The sequence below is a fragment of the Pituophis catenifer genome, unplaced genomic scaffold (genome assembly GCF_029215685.1).
Source record: "Pituophis catenifer annectens isolate HBS135680 unplaced genomic scaffold, rPitCat1.0.hap2 SCAF_2, whole genome shotgun sequence".
Classification (NCBI taxonomy): Eukaryota; Metazoa; Chordata; class Lepidosauria; order Squamata; family Colubridae; genus Pituophis; species Pituophis catenifer.
The window spans coordinates 209,101,649-209,118,383 of record NW_027256882.1 but is presented as its reverse complement, the minus strand read 5'-3'; the positions used below and the strand labels follow the sequence as shown (position 1 = coordinate 209,118,383).

At 37.7% G+C, this 16,735-nt stretch overlaps 1 protein-coding gene across 2 annotated transcripts; it reads right to left on the bottom strand.

Moving 5' to 3' along the window:
• Positions 1 to 1,242: 1,242 nt before the first annotated feature.
• On the bottom strand, positions 1,243 to 16,088 carry INIP (INTS3 and NABP interacting protein). Of its 2 annotated transcripts, none has more exons than XM_070938557.1 (5): positions 15,973 to 16,088; positions 12,048 to 12,132; positions 8,127 to 8,229; positions 3,245 to 3,335; positions 1,243 to 1,802 (listed from the first exon to the last, which is right to left on the bottom strand). In XM_070938557.1, the coding sequence occupies exons 2-5, from the start codon at positions 12,070 to 12,072 to the stop codon at positions 1,707 to 1,709; spliced, it is 315 nt and encodes a 104-aa protein (XP_070794658.1). In that variant the 5' UTR covers positions 12,073 to 12,132; positions 15,973 to 16,088; the 3' UTR covers positions 1,243 to 1,706. The 2 variants fall into 2 exon arrangements, with proteins under 2 accessions (XP_070794658.1, XP_070794657.1); XM_070938556.1 differs by having other exon boundaries at positions 1,711 to 2,319.
• Between the last annotated feature and the right edge of the window lie 647 nt (positions 16,089 to 16,735).

Below are 16,735 nucleotides of genomic sequence, written 5' to 3'. Positions count from 1 at the left end.
AAGAAACATCAAGAAGAACCATACAATAATTTGAGGAAGGAAACATCACAAATTATAATTGGGACTGTCCTTATTCAAGAGTACTGAAATATTTGGTATTAGAAATCTCAAGAACAGGAAGTATAAATGCTCTCAACAAATTACAATGGGATTTCTTGGGAAGAGACTTTCGTCAAAATTCCCATGCCAAAGAATGATAAAATTCTGTCAAATTCTTAGTCTGGCTGGCTTATTCTGTGAAACTGGTGAGGCTTCCGAGATATTATTAACTACCCAGTTTGTACATCAGGGTTTCCCAAACTGTAAATTGCACCTTTCTTGGGGAGATGCAGACTCCAAGGCAGGTGTGAAGAACTTTCTAGTTACATTGTTACAATAAGCCCACCTTTCCCAACATTTCATTGTATTGTTTTCCTTGTTGATTTGGAGGTGTGTATATTAAGATTACACTAAAGGGAGAGGTGATGGCAAAACATTTAGGAATCCTTGGTGTACAAATGTATGCTACTAGCCTAAGAACGGTCGCACATTCACTTGAGCGTGCCTGTTAATCAACATTTTTGGTAGCGGTTGTTTCTGCTTATAGCTGAGGAAACAGAAGGCGCTTCAATAATAGCACATCTGTCCCTTGTCTCCCATGAATCTACTTCTGATCGCTGTTGTCCATTGCTGGCAGCACATCCAGAAGAGGAGATGCTGAAAAGCCAAGAAGCTGGATAAGATAAATGTAGTCCTAACTTTGTGTATAACAAACAAATGTTCATGATAAAACAGAAAACTACACCAGAATGATGCCATTTATCTCCAGTGTATGCTTTAGTGTGTGGTTTTTTTTCTTAAGAGCTACACGATAAGCAGGAATTCAGCAGGTAGCATTTGCTCCAACTGCTAAGACCATCTGTCCGCTTGGAAGTCTCAATCTTGTTTGTGCATGAAGTTTTCCTTCGTGGAAGAAAAAGGAAGGAGACAAATGCCAGATTCTGGCTATGAGACTCGCACAAATGAGACACTGCCAACCACCAGTTACATACAATTAGATGAATCTTGTCTTAAAATATGTACTTTCAATTTAATCTTTTAGAAAGTCCCTGGCGATCACAGTATCAAAACCTCATGAAATGAAATCATCTTGGTTTGGGGAATCGTATATTCTTTTTGCACCTGTCTTTCTGTTGCGATTGTTTATTTTTCCAGGTGATTCTGTTTTATGATGGAAGCCTTTGAAAAGAGTTCAACTAACCATTTATGTTAAATATTAAATTTATTTGATACATTTGTCCCATGCATATGGTTATTTCTCATTGAATTTGTAAACCCCAACATTCTACTCTTTACGGTATTAAGAACTATTCTCACCAGTAAAATGTATAATCGATTTAACAAATGGGTAGTAAGAGTTATAGATCTTTCTGTTACGGAGACACTGTATTTCCCTCCCTCCTCAATTTTCTGATTTAAAGCCTTATTCATGTGTGTTAGAAAATGAAAACAAGTTCTTTATAAATGCCAATACATATGTAATAGGAAAATAAAAGCAGGGAATTTCCAGAATACATTTTATGTTGTCTCTCAAAAACAAAATACCAGGAATTCAAAATCAAAACCGTTTTGAACAGTTTTCAGTTCTTCTTCTCACAAATGATTGCCTGAAAGTTGAAAAAGCAGCTTAGATGAATCCAGGTATTTTCTGTTTCATGAATTTTCTCTTACTCTACATCTAGCCGTGGTAATACAGGAAGAATAAGATTCCCAAAGGCTGAGTCTTGTGTTATAAAATATCCTGAAGAATGTGCATGAGCGTGCTGAAAAAGGAATAGATACACCTGTTTGAAAATTATACACGAGGCAAATAAAAGCAAATCCCATCACCATTGCCATCCCAGCTAAAGATGCCCACTAAACAGTTTCAAAATGATTCAGCTATAAACTTCAGTGCCCAACACACAATTTTATATCATTTTGATATAAAAGTCAGCCAAGGCCTAGTAAAAGTCAGAATTGGACATTTAAATCTGACAAGGATTTTCCTCAAAGGCCGTTTGTCTACTTGCTAATGAAATTCTTTAGGAGCATTTGGACTGAGACAGGCTCCCAATATACTGTAGCTTGAATTCCAGCTGATCTCCAGCAGATACACATGTGCTCATCTAAAATAAAAAAAATAGCGTGACACAGAATGAGCAGACATAATCCCGTCTCTTATTTCAGCACCAAAATCGTATCAAGAGCATTCATTTTGTATTTAAGCAGTTTCCAAGCCACGATTGTCCAACTTTTGGTTTGCCTGGGCCGCACTGAATGAAGAGTCATTTTCTTGGGCTACATATAAAATATATAATATAGTTAATGTATATAAACAACAAACTTTCTTTCTTATATCTTTTTATTATCTTGTGGGCTCACATTACTCCCTGTCGAGGTCCACAATGTAGCTTGGCACCCGTGGATTGGACTTGCCTGCTTTAAGCTTTTGTGAGGAACATTAATTTTTATTCCTAACAATAATTCAATTGTGCCCATTTTCCAAAATGCATTGTTGCAAAATCTGATTCTCTCTTTTGTGTATTTTCCCTTATCTTCCTCTCTGAAATCTGCTGTGGAAGATTAACTTTTTGCAGTTCTGTGGTGCACATAGCAGGACTGTGAGAGAGAGAAGGGGAATTTTTGATTCACAATCAGAAATGCATCATGAAATATTGAATGTAGCCCATACTTTCCAAGGCACAGAATGAGCACAGTGTGATTTTATTCTTAAGCTCATGTGGATTCTACCACAACTGTTTTGGCCTGTTTGTTTCTTCTGGATGGGCACAGGCAAGTGCACACACCTGAGCTGAGCATTATTTCTATGGTTGGAGCATTACCAAGGACATTGTGCCCAAGTACAGACACAGCACTTAGACTAAATGCTGGTATACCATTTTTAAAAAGATGATCACGCAATCATTTCAGAGAAACTGAAACAGGAATTGCAATAAATGTCTGAAGGTCGGCTGAGTGCAAAAGACTGAAAAGTGAATATGAACCTCAGAAGATTGGGGTTAACATCCCAAATTGGTTACAGGTCTTGTTAGACAGCCTCCAGTAATTCCCAATGGAAGAAGAATCTCAATGGAAGAGACTATCATTAAGAGAAATGTAGGAATATTCCCCCCTTAAATTTTATCTGTCCTTCACCACCAAAACCACTGACCTCTATGAAGCTGTGCAAGCCTTTAGCTCAGCATTGACCAGGAGAACATACCTGTAAAGCAGCTTTCTGCTGTGCTGCTATGTGCTGCTGCTCGGCGTGATCCCGAAAATCCTTGTTAAGGGAGGACCTGGCCAAAGAGATGCTGTAAATAACAGAAGGGGGGAAAGAGCCACATCACACCAAGGCAGTGGAGATGAGAAAGAGCACAGGATCAATGCAAAGGTCTGTGGTAGGTATCCCAGAGTCAAAACTTTCATGGATGTTCCTTTTTTAAAAAGAGAAGATTTGAAGAGAAATCTAACGTGCTCAGAACCACAAAGTCAAATGGGATGGTCTGTTCTGCTCTGGAAAGACTTGCTCCGCTAATGGCATTCAAGCTCAAACATAAAGAAGAACAATGTCTGGCTATAAATCAAAAACAAGTCGGCTAGAAGACATGTGGGAGAATAGATCCTCTCCCCTATGTTGCATGTTTTTCCTTTCTCACAGTGCCACCCAGTGTCTTGCCTGAATAAAGTACCTGAATAAAACAACGGCATTAACCAGCAGCCCATGGACTTCATGTTGGGGAATTCTTTTTTTTTTTTAATAGTTTTTTTATTAAGGTTTTATAAGTTAAACAAAAACACAAAACAAAAATACATACAAACATGGGTACATTAAGACAATACAAAAGAAAAAACAGACCAACACTAATTCAGTCCACTGACTGACTTCTCAAAGCTGTTGCATCGGTGGTTGTTTTCTATTTCGTCTATTTTTATCTACACGTATCTATTTTAAATGTCTACTTATTTAGACATTTATACATATCCAAGGTTTCTTTTTTATGAAAATATCAACTACATTTTATAACTTTCTAGAAATCCTTCTAGGTATTTATCTACACCATCATTCTATTTTGCCTCTTACATAATTGTCTGTGTTTCTTGGTTAGATTGACAAAAAGTATTATTTATTGGTCCTATCTTTCCCTCTAACCAGGAATACCACCTTTGCCAGACTAAATAGTAATTGGTATTGTCCTTCTCTTGCAATTCTTTTGTAAATCTGCCCATTTCTGCTCATGTTGGGGAATTCGTATATTTGGTAGAGTGGCTGCAGAACTACAGGAAAAGATTTTCCCCTTGAGATAGGGTCCCAGCAAGGCCTCTTTGTAACATATCTTGTTGATATGTTTCAGAGCAGAAACATGCAACTATAGTAACAATCCTATTAAATTTTAGTTTTACTTTAGTTTAGACGTGCCATAAAGGAAGACAAACTATTTAAGTGTTGCTTTTTGTTTCCCCTCTGAGCCACTTAATATTATCATGATAAAGTTCAACACCACAGAGAGTAAGCAAAGAAAGGCTATACCATTCTTTTCCCATTTTTTATGGGAAAAGGTCCAGAGAAAGACAACCCAAAGTACTTGTGTTCACTAAGGACAATTAACAGAATAACCAGATTGCAGACTAACAACCCTGCTCCACTTATTCTGAAAACTGGATAGTTAACCAAGATTTTTTTAAAAAAATAAAAAATCTTTCAATTATGAGCTACTTTTGTAGTTAGTCCTCTGAGAAACAGAATATATTTGGGTCAAAATTCAAAGTTCAGAAATCCAATCCAATGCAGCATGTTTCATCAAGACGTTAAACACATTACACAAGAAAAAGGAAGATTTTTTTTTTAAAAAAAACCTGTTTTACAACAGCTTCATTTTTTCCTACTTTGTAAGAACACAGTTCCCAATTTGGATTTTGTCCTTATGAGAAGCATTAGACAAAAACAGACACCATATAACTGAAGAACATAGTTCTGACAGGTCCTAGATCAGTGATGGCTAACCTTTTTGCCGTCGCGTGCCAAAAGTGGGGGAAAGTGCAGGAGTCGCGCGTGTGCGTGCCCACACCCATAATTCAATGCACCCCACCCCTGTGCATGCATGCATGACCCCCCCTGTGCTCCTCCTGCTTTTGGCACGCAATGGCACAATGGGCCCAGTAGGCCTGCTTTTTGCCCTCCCCAGGCTCCAGAGGCTTTCTAGGAGCCTGAGGAGAGCGAAAACAGCCTCCCCTCCTCCCCCGGAGGCCCTCCAGAGGCCGGAAATGGCCCGTTTCCTGGCATCCGGTGGGCCTGAAAGGCCCATAAATCAACTGTCCGGCACACACATGTGTGCTGGAGCTGAGCTAGGGCAACGCTCGCGTGCCCACAGATATGGCACACGTGCCATAGGTTCACCATCATAGTCCTAGATTAACAATATTGAGATTCTTTCATAAAAGTTTGATAAACTGGTGCTCCAAACCCTCAGTTTTTACTTATGTTGTCATGTGTATAAGCAATGTCAGGAAAATGTGGAGCCATTAAAAAAAAGAAAAAAGGATATCTCAATTCTACAAATGTAGAAGGCAGAAATTGAAAACAACTCCTCCTTGATTGGGTTAGGTACAGGTAATCCTCTATTTACAACAATTCATTTATTGACGGTTTGAAGTTACAACAGCACTGAAAAATTTACAACGGAATCTCACACTTATGATCGTTGCAGCATCCCTAAAGTTCACATAATCAAATTTTGAGTGCTCTGGCAACCAGGACATATTTATGAAAGCTGATTTGCAAGCATCCTGCGGTTATGGGATTGTCATTTGCTACTTTCTTAGCTGGCTTCTGACAAGCAAAGTCAAAGGAAGAAGCCGGATTCACTAAATGACTACCGTATTTTTCGGATTATAAAACACACCTACCTTTTTTGGTGAAGAAAAGAAGAAGAAAAAAAATCTCCCTCTGCCTCTGAGCAATTTTGCCTCGTTGCAGCAAACAGCAAACAGCCTGCTTTACTTTCATTTTTGTTTTCAGCATAGCTTGATTTGCACAAGGAAAAAAAAAATCTGCTCCAGCAATTTACCTCTTTGCAGCAAGCAGCAGAGCCCTGCGCAAAACAGCTGAGAGCAAATCAGCTGAGAGTCGGGAGACCGATACAATCAACTTGTGCTAATTAGACTGTGCTGAAGCTGAAAGGAGCTGTTTTTTCTTGCTGTTTGCTTGCAAGGAGGTAACTGCTGGGAGGCAGAGGCCAAAGGGTGGGGGCCAGTGGGTGGGCAGGGCTATATTCGGTGTATAAGATAAACCTAAATTTTCACCCCCTTTTAGCGGAAAAAGGTGGGTCTTATACTCTGAAAAATACGGTATGTGATTCACTTAAACAACCATGACAAAAAAGGTAGAAAAATTGGGTGTGACTAACGTTAACAACTATCTTGCTTAGCAACAGAAATTCTGACCCCAATTATGGTTGCCTACTTGTATAAGTTAAAGCTGAGAGAATTGACAGGCTTTCAAAATTCGGTTACAATACCTGAACCTCATTAACGTACTTCAAGGCCCCTAGCAACTCCTGTTCCCTAACTACTTCCAAGTAGATCCTACTTACTTTTCAATCTGGGGAAAATTTGCATATAAAATACTTGACATACTTTGCAATCTTGGTTTGAAAAGAAATATGTAAGACTTTTATATGCAAATTTTCTGCCACAAAACATATCCAAGATGTACCTTAATCATTATTTAGGACAGAGTTTAATGCATAGGTTATTTCTGATCACTTCTGTGAGGTGAAACTGGGTGTTTTGTAAATTGTGTATGTATATATCTTTGTGTATATATACACGTGTGTGTGTGTGTGTGTGTGTGTGTGTGTATGCACTCAAATATAAAAACTGAAATTTCAAAATGTTTCAAATATTTTCCTCCTCTGTTGGAAAGGACAAAGATGAGAATTGGAATATACAGGTGGTCCTCAACCTCTGAGCACAATGGAGCCCAAAATTTATGTTGCTAAATGAGAAATTGGTTAAGTGAGTTTTGTCCCATTTTATGACTATCCTTGCCATATTTGTTAAGTGAATCACTGCAGTTATTGAATTATTAACCTGGTTGTTTAGTGAATCTGGTTTCCTGATTGACTTTGTTTCTCAGAAGGTTGCAAAAGGTGATCGCATGACCCTGGGATACTGCAACCGTTATCAATGTGAGCCAGTTGTCAAGCATCCGAATGTAAATCAGGTGACCATGGGGATGCTGCAATGGTCATAAATCACTTTTTTTCAGTGCCGTTGTAACTTCAGTCACTAAGCGAACTGTTGTAAGTCGAGAACTACCTGTACAAGGCAAGTATACATTTAGAGGCTTGCAAGAAGCAGTCTGCTCCCAATTGTTACAGTGCGGTATATATGTGTGTGTCAGGGGAGGGTTCTAAAATTTTTTACTACCGGTTCTGTGGGCATGGCTTATTTTGTGGGCATGGCTTGGTGGGGGTAATGTGACTGGGTGGACGTGGCCAACTTTTTTTTTTTTTTTTTTTTTTTTTACTTTTAAAAGCATTTTTTCTACAACCTTCAGAGGTTGCAGAAAAAACAATGCTTTTAGAAGCCTCTGACGATCAGGCAACTCAGCTGGGATCGCCAGAGGCTTTTAAAGGCATTTTTTTTTCCTACAGCCTCTTTGGCTGAAGAGGTTGCAGAAAAAAATGCTTTTAGAAGTCTCTCACGATCCCAGCTGAGCCGCACGATCATCAGAGGGGTTTTTTTTTTACTTTTAAAAGCATTTTTTCAGCGGAAGAGGTTGTAGAAAAAATGCTTTTAAAAGTAAAAAAATAAAAACCCTCTGATGAGGTGGGTGGGGTAAGCAAGCAGCGACCAGGCTGGGGACCGGTTCGGGGGCATGGCCAGCCAACGTTATTACCGGTTCTCTGAACTACTACAAATTTTTACTACTTGTTCTTGCGAATCGGTGCGAACCGGGAGCAACCCACCACTGGGGTGTGTGTGTGTGTGTGTGTGTGTGTGTGTGTGTGTGTGTGTGTGTGGTTATTTGTCCCTATTTACCGCTATGATCAGAACCTATGAGCATGTGGTCCAGAGACAAGATTTTGAGCATAACCTACTTGGCTCCAGGGTGATTAGTAGAAGACTGATTTTGCATCAGAAGTTTTCTCTTCTCCTTGTCTAGCTCAGCCAAGATTGCAACCCTGTTTTTATTCTGAAAGCCTGGGGGAAAAAAATAGAGGAATGTAAATGTCAAAATGGTATGGTATCAATAAACTTGGCTGTCTTAAAACTTTTCCAAAGTGATCTTTCAGAAAGAAAAATGAAGATATTCCTCTTGAAAGCAAACATCCACAATACTTACCGGTAGTCCTAGATTGAGCCCAGAGTTTAGGTTGCTAAGTGAGACATTTGTTAAGTGAGTTTTGCCCAATTTTATGACTTTTCTTGCCACTTTTGTTAAGTGAATCATTGCAGTTATTAAGTTAATAACCTGGTTGTTAAATGAATCTCGCTTCCCCATTGAATTTGCTTGTCAGAATGTCACAAAAGGTGATCACATGAACCTGAGACACAGCAACGATCATAAATACGAACCAGTTGCCATGCATTTGAATTTTGGTCACATGATCATGGGGATGCTGGAAAGGTTGAAACTGTGAAAAACGGTCATAAGTCACTTTTTTCCTTGCCATTGTAACTTCAAACGGTCACTAAATGAACTGTTGTCAGTTGAGGACTACCTGTATTTATTACAGGCAGTCCTTGACTTATGACTACAATTGGGACCAGAACATCCATCACTAAGCGATGCGTTTAAGTGGGTTGTGACTGATTTTACACCTTTTTTGCCATGGTAGTTAAGGGAATCACAAAGTCATTCAATGAATCCAGCTTTCCTCATTGGCTTTGCTTGTCAGAAGCCCCCTGGAAAGGTCCCAAAAAATGATCACCTGATCCCAAGAGTCTGCAAATGTCGTAAATACATGGAGGTTACCAAATGCCCAAATTTTGATCACATGATTTTGGGGATGCTGTGATGTTTGTCTGTGGAAAGTAGGATCATAAGTCACTTTTTTTCAGCACCATTAACAGTAACCTTCAACGGTAGTTACATGAATGGTCATAAGTGGAGGACTACCTGTATCTAACCCAATTAAGGAGTACAGGTAGTCCTCTACTTACGACCACAATTGAACCCAGAATTTCTGTCGCCAAGTGAGACATTTGTTAAGTGAGTTTTGCCCCATTTTACCACCTTTCTTGCCAGAGTTGTTAAGTGAATCACTGCACTTGCTAAGATAGTAACTTAGTTGTTAACTGAATCTGGCTTTCCCCATTGATTTTGCTTGTCAATGTTAACAAAGGTGATCACGTGACTTTGGGACACTGCAGCCATCATAAATATGAACCATTTGCCAAGCACCTGAATTTTGATCATGTGACAATGGGGATACCGCAGAGATCGTAACTGTGAAAAATGGTCGTAAGTCACATTTTTCAGTGCTGTTGTAACTTTGAACGTTCACTGAATGAACTGTCGTAAGTTTAGAACTGCCTGTAACAGTTTTCAGTTTCTCTTTCTTTGGATTTCTACATTCCCTAGGGCTGAGATATCTTTTTTTTTTTATGTTCTCATGACAAATGTCACTTCGAATGGTCCTTAAGCGATTGGTCGTAAGTCAAGGACTACCTGTTACCCCTTTTCTCCTCTCTTTACTTATACCATTAAAGTAAGGAGTGTTTTCCCGAAAATAAGACCCTGTCTTATATTTTTTTGCTGAACCCTGAAATAAGCGCTTGGCCTTATTGCCATGCGCTCAATTGGGCTTATTATCAGGGGAGGTCTTATTATCAGGGTAGCTTCTTAATAAAACGAAACACAAAAGAAGTTTGAGTTTGGTTGCTCTTAGGAATCATTTTCAGAATTGTATCTGCACTACAACATTATGTCCCTCTGTTGTGAACACCTGAGCACGGAGTTTCTCAGCAATGCAACCCTAGAGAGAGACTATACCTTTTATAATGGTTTAATTGTGCTTTTTAGAATTGCAATCAACAAGCCAATTATCTTTCACTTTCTATGGACATATTGTCCCATAATGTTCGGTAATAATTAAAGAAAATTCATTTTACTCATTAAAGTTCTTTTGAATTATTAAACTGTAGTATTTTACTTGCCTTTAACAACGACAGTGGCATAGAGAGAAGCATGTGATACAGAATGATTTATGAATAGGGAGTCTTTGGAGAAATCCATACTTATAGACTAATGGATGCCCTTTGGTTATTTTAAGGCTTTGGAACAGTGATTTAAATGATAAATAAAACTGTGTCTGAAAACTTTCCCCAAGAGAACTATCTCTTCGTAAAGACCAATTTGAAAGCTCTGTAATAAGGTCAGATAACTTAATGAGTCAATTTTAAAGGACATTGTACAAAAAAATTTAGAAAATAAATGTGCTGCTATATAATTTTGTTGCAGCAGAAACTGCCTATAAATCATTCCAATAAAAAACCCTACGTATAATATATTCAATGCATAATAAAGAAAATTAACTTCACTTAATTTACAACAGCGAAGGTGAAAGGTAAAAGTCAATTCATATGTTCAGAAAATTTGTACGAAAATAGTTCTAGGACTGTAGGATTTTCTTATCAAATTAAATAACACTTTTTTTTTTCTCTTCAGAGGTTGTAGAAAAAATGCTTTTAAGAGCCTCTGAAGATCCAAGCTGAGTTGCCTGATGGGCAGAGGCTTTTTTTCTTTTAAATGCCTCTGATGATCCAAGCTGAGTTGCCTGATGGGCAGAGGCTTTTTTCTTTTAAAAGCCTCTGACGATCCCAGCTGAGTTGCCTGATCGTCAGAGGCATTTAAAAGAAAAAATGCCTCTGGCGATCTGGCAACTCAGCTGGGATTGTCAGAATCTTTTGAAAGCATTGTTTTACAACCTCTTCGCTGAAGAGGTTGTAGGAAAAATGGTTTTAAAAGTTAAAAAAAAATTGGCCACATCCACCCAGTCACATTACCCCCCACTAAGCGATAGTAACAAATTTTCACCACTGGGCGATATCTGTGTTAGGGTGCTGTTCTGAAGGGCTTCAGAGACCTGGATGTTCTCCCAGATCCTAGCTAAGGTGGTTGGGACCCCTTCTTGAATAAGGCTGTATGAGTTTTGATGTCTTGACCAGAGTTGCTATCTTGTTCTCTAACTTTTCTATTTTCTATTGTATTTTTATTCAGTATTGTTTATGTTGTGAGACACTCAGTCAGCCTGGAGTCTAAATCAAATCACTAAAATCATATATCAATTTTTGGTGTAATTTAAACGGGAGTGATCCTAGGGATCTCAAAGAAAGGGACTCCAAGAAATTCCTACTAATTGTTCATTCCTATCACAGTACAGCTTGTTCTCAACTTACGACCACAATTGAGCCCAAAATTTATGTTGGTGAGAAATTTGTTAAGTGAGTGTTGCCATTTTATGACTTTTCCTGCCACATTTGTTAAGTGAACCATTGCAGTTATTAAATTAGCAACATGGTTGTTAAGTGAATCTGGTTTCCCCATTGACTTTGCTTGTCAGAAGGTTGCAAAAGGTTATGTACTGTATCTCTGGTTCAAATAAGAAAAAATTAAATGAAATGTAAACATATATATATATACACACACACACACTACTCCAGGCCAAAGATTCACTCATGATCACATGACCACAGGATATTGCAACCGTCATAAATGTGAATCAGTTGTCAAGCGCCCAAATGTAAATCAGGTGACCATGGGAATGCTGCAGCGGTCATAAATGTGAAAAATGGTCATAAGTCATTTTTTTCAGTGCCATTGTAACTTCAAAAAGTCATTAAATAACTGTTATAAATCAAGGACTACCTGTATATTAATGCTACATATATAGTTTTGGTATGAAGCTGAGTGTTTGTTTGTTTGAATGTTAATCCACACAGAACCTCAGGGAAAAAACATCCTGTCTGCAATAGCCACAGAGAAATAAGACATTATTTTAAGAATTAACTTTTACCTTGTCCAGAAGGGTTTGATGTCATCTTCTTTGTTTCCCCCTTAAATTTCTGCAAAGCAGCTACAATTTGTATTTACACCAAGCTCTATAACAATGGACACAAGTTTATATTTAATCATGAAGGCATGCAACTCTATAATTATTAATATGCCATAATATGGAAATTTGCTTTCTTAGAAAGTTCCTGGTTTCGAAGAATATTTTGAAAAACATCACTATTCTATAGCATACATACACCATGATTTCCTATTATATTAAGACAAAAGTAAATGGCTAAAATAAACTCAGGGTTTGTTTTCAGATAAGGTCAGTGATTAATGAAGTATAATCCAGAAAAAAATAAACAAATGTTGGAATTAGTAAACTGAGCACACATTTAGCCTTAAATAAATCATGGGCATGAGTTTTATATTTGCTTCAAGAGACATAAGAAATTCGTTTGTTGAGTTTACAAACTTCAACTGCAATGAAGAAAATCTGAATTTCTTAATAGATTTTGTCCTGGGTAATGGACTCACTGTTTATTGAATTAGCTTGGACATTTGTTTGGCAATTTATTCATACATAAAGTAACAGCCAGATTTAATAGATATCTCTCCTCTCTTCAGATTGGACAGGTGTTCTATTTGAAATGCATTTGCACTAATTATTATATCTGTACTTTTAATAAATAAAATTCCAGTAGCTTTGCCACATTTTTCTTAGCTGAATGTAAATATTTTCACTGATTGTTAAGAGTAATGGGTTATGAGAAGAACCTTGGGAGACAGAAGGAAGAACCAGAGCCTAGGTCAGTGGTCCTCAACCTTTCTGGCTTGATGGCCTATTGGGGGAGAGGGGATAGTTCCTTGCGAGTGGTGGACGTGTACGCACACCGCTCGTATGGAGGGAGCTTCATCTGCGAGTGCAAATAGTCACCACTCATGCGAGGGGAGCTTCGCACACAGGCACAAGTGGCCACCATTCACGCAAGAGTAATTTTGTGTGCATGCACACGTTCACCTGCAACTTGTGCAGCCCAATTCCAAACAGGCCGTGGGCTGGTAGTGGGCTGCGGTCCAGAGTTTGGGGACCTCTGGCCTAGAGAACACCATGATAAAAGAAATCTGAATCCAAAGTAGTAATGTTTCTGTGGAACATAAGGGTAGGGAAGGGAAGATCCACTTTCAGACTTGCAAGATTCTGTTACTCTAACTTTACAATAAAAATAGAATTCTTGATTTTGATTTCCTGGTGTGGACTACTTTGAGGGCTGACATTAAGCCACTTGGAGCTCCAAATATCCAGGCTTAGTAGTTTGTCATCTATTTTATAAGAAACACGGAACTTAACCAGTCATGTCTTTTGGGCCAAATCAGAAGTTGTGTGAAATTACAAATATAATAAACATATAATTAACTATATGTTAGCATTAAGTCTATACATTCATCAATGGGTCATTCTATAACTGAGAAAGAGTTCTCAGCAAGATGGCACAAACATGGACCCACTGATTTTCCATTTGGATAATCAAGCCTTCATTCCACATTTAATATTGCTAACACTAATCTTCATCCTATTTTTGAGTTTCATATATTGTACTGCTGGTTTCACTTTGAAGAATCTCTTAGAGATAATAAAATTCCAGGTAGCCCTGACACTGATACACATTACTTAACAGTATACACTGCCAAGGAGATGCTAAAGGTAAATCATGTCAGAATGTAGACTCTATTAAAATAACTACTATGAATCAATTGATTTAAACTATTGATCCCTCTGGGGTCAGGCATTCCCCACATTCCCCTTCAAATTAGGATTATTCTGCAATATTAATGTCTCATGGCCTGATTTCAAAATAAGACGGAGGCATTTATCAAAGATTCATGATGCCTCAAATTGCAGAAGCTAGCTACATTTAAGTGTTGCACGAAGAAAATTAGATATTAATTTGATTTTATTCCTATTTATCTCATGGGCTTACAGGGGCTTTCTTTTTAAATTCGTCATGAACCAACATTTACTTACATGTTAAACACGGGAATATGTAGGTGGCATATTAATAGCAAAAGTGGTAAATCATGATCATAATCATAAATACAATCATCATAAATCATAAGATGCAACACTCAGTGATAGTCATAGGATACTAAATAAGCTAGATATGCTGCGAACTCAAAGGTCTGAGACAGAACATTATCCTTTATTTATGCTAAAGTATCACACTGATACCACAGCATTGAAAAGATAAATGTATGGCTCCTTTCACTCAATGGATAAGAATATTTGTAGCTCAGGGTTGAACTGTGGGGTCCTTGGTGCTCTCTGAGCTTGGTTGTTTTCTCGCAGATGTTCATTACCAAAGTAGACCTGATTGTACTTGCCCCCTATGGATAGACTGCCTATAGATATAGATTTTGTATAGATAAATATAATGAAACATGGGACTCACTTATGCAAAATACATTAAGTTAAAAAATTCTACTTATATAAATGTATTAGAAACATATAGGTCTTGAATAATAATAGCTTTAGATGAGTATATATAGAATTGCAATTATTTAGTGTTAAAATGATATACATTTTCCTTTGCTGTATTTTTCCATTTTTAAAGCTTTTCTTTGACAATGTATGCTATTTTATCATAATTATCTTTGTGTTTTGTTTTGCTTTTTTGTCATTATTCTAAAAGAAATAAAAATAAATACAATTAAGCTAAACAATAGTAAACAAAGGCACAGCTCCGAAATGGCAGTTTGTTATAAAATCTTCAAGTCAAAGGTATTACTAGCATATTTACAAGTCAATAAAAAGCCATCAGGATTTTTTTTCTTTTTCATTCTGTCACTCGGGGATTCAATAACTCAGAAGCCTACCTAGGAATCCTATTTGAATACAGGTAGTCCTCGACTTACAACAGTTCATTTAGTGACCATTCAAACTTACAATGGCACTGCAAAAAGTGACTTATGACCATTTTTTCACATTTATGACCATCGCAGGATCCCTATGGTCACATGATCAAAATTCAGACACTTGGCAAATGTTTCGTATTTATGACGGTCGCAATGTCCCGAGATCATGCAACCCCCTTTAGTCCTTCTGACAAGCAAAATCAATGTGGAAACCAGATTTACTTAACAACTGCAGTGATTCATTTAACAACTATGGCAAGAAATGTTGTGAAACGGAGCAAAACTCATTTAATTAAAGTTTCACTTAGCAACAGAAATTTTGGGCTCAATTGTGGTCGAAAGTCAAGGACTATCTGTACATCTCAGTCAATGTGTGCATAAGCGCACCAACATGCCTTCCGTCCCTGTCCTAATATTTCTTTTTACTCTTACTCTTACTCTTTTCATGTATTCAAATTATGTTTTTACTTTAACCTGTTATCTTATATATGATAGATAGATAGATAGATAGATAGATAGTTAGATAGATAGATAGATAGATAGATAGATGGATGCTGAAAAAGGAAGGGAAAGAAACGGCTCCATTTATTAGAATAACAAAACAATTAATTTTTAAAAAATTATTATTTTTATTATTCCAATTTATTTGAGAATGATAAAAACAATTCGTTAATTTTTTTTAAATCCAAAAGGACGCTTGCCATCTTTTGCAGAGGCAGAATCCCAGATTCCTTTAAGGGTGCAACATCAATCTGCAAGGGTTTTCAAAGCGCTTGATCTAAATTAATCTATTCCTCCGTGGCTGGCATTTTTTGCAAATGCCAGCCCTCTTTTCTCCTTTTTTTAAAAAAACACCCCAAACCCTCCATCTTCTATGCGCTGGAGCAGACGTGACTGGGTCTTCCTTTCCTTTTAGCCCGATGGGCTTTTAAAAATACCCAAATAAAGATTGGGGGGGGGTAGAGATAATGAAAAATAATACAAATGCCACTTTAGTAAAAATACATGACGGCTGCAATGCCCATCCTCACCGTCTATGCTGCTGAGCCATTGTCCACTTCTCACTTCGTGGTAGATTCTTCCCCCCCTCCCTCCACCTGCCCAGATGGACTCTCCTGCCGTCTCCCCGTTTAGAATCTTCCCTCCGGACCGGATTTCCCAATGAGTGCGCGAGCTCCTCGCTTTCTTGTGGCGTCATACGAGTGCGCCGCGTGCCGTCTCTTCCTATTGGTCTCAAGAAAGCTGATGACTTAAAAATAGGGAGCGTGACGCCCGAAGGGCTTCGTTTGTGGAGTTGAATCATGTGGGGAATTCTGGGAGTTGAAGTCCAGGCGTCTTAAAGCTGTTGAGGTTGAGCATCACCGGCCTATAGTGTTAATATTAAGAATTTAAATATATTTTAGTGTTTTAACTTTATAATGCTGTGTTAGCGATTCTAACTTTTAATTAAGTTTCAGTGGAATTGTTGAAATGGATGTAGTTTTCGTTCGTTGTTTTTATGCTGTCTCTTCCCATGCAGAGATTGGACTACATTAAACTAAGTTAAAATGTTATATATATATATATATTGTTTATGACTTATGTTACATGGATATTTGAACCTAGTCAGTATATTTTTCGTGAGGAATAGTGCTGCCAACCTGCTACTGTTTTACTAATCCAGTCACTGTGTTTAGATTTGAGTCCATTTACAATTGTGGGATTAAATCGGATGAATCTGAAGAATTGGCTTTATTGTTGAATTTTAAACCCATGGGAAAGGTCTTTTCTAGATTTCTATTGTTACATCTGCTA

Excerpts from the sequence above, each read along its gene's own strand:
- INIP (XM_070938556.1), bottom strand. The coding sequence starts at position 12,072 with ATGACATCAAACCCTTCTGGACAAG. Across the intron at positions 8,230-12,047 it reads ATCAAACCCTTCTGGACAAG|GCTTTCAGAATAAAAACAGG; the intron begins GTAAAAGTTAAT and ends TTTTTCCCCCAG. Across the intron at positions 2,320-3,244 it reads AGCAGAAAGCTGCTTTACAG|CCCAAGAAAATGACTCTTCA; the intron begins GTATGTTCTCCT and ends TTTTATATGTAG.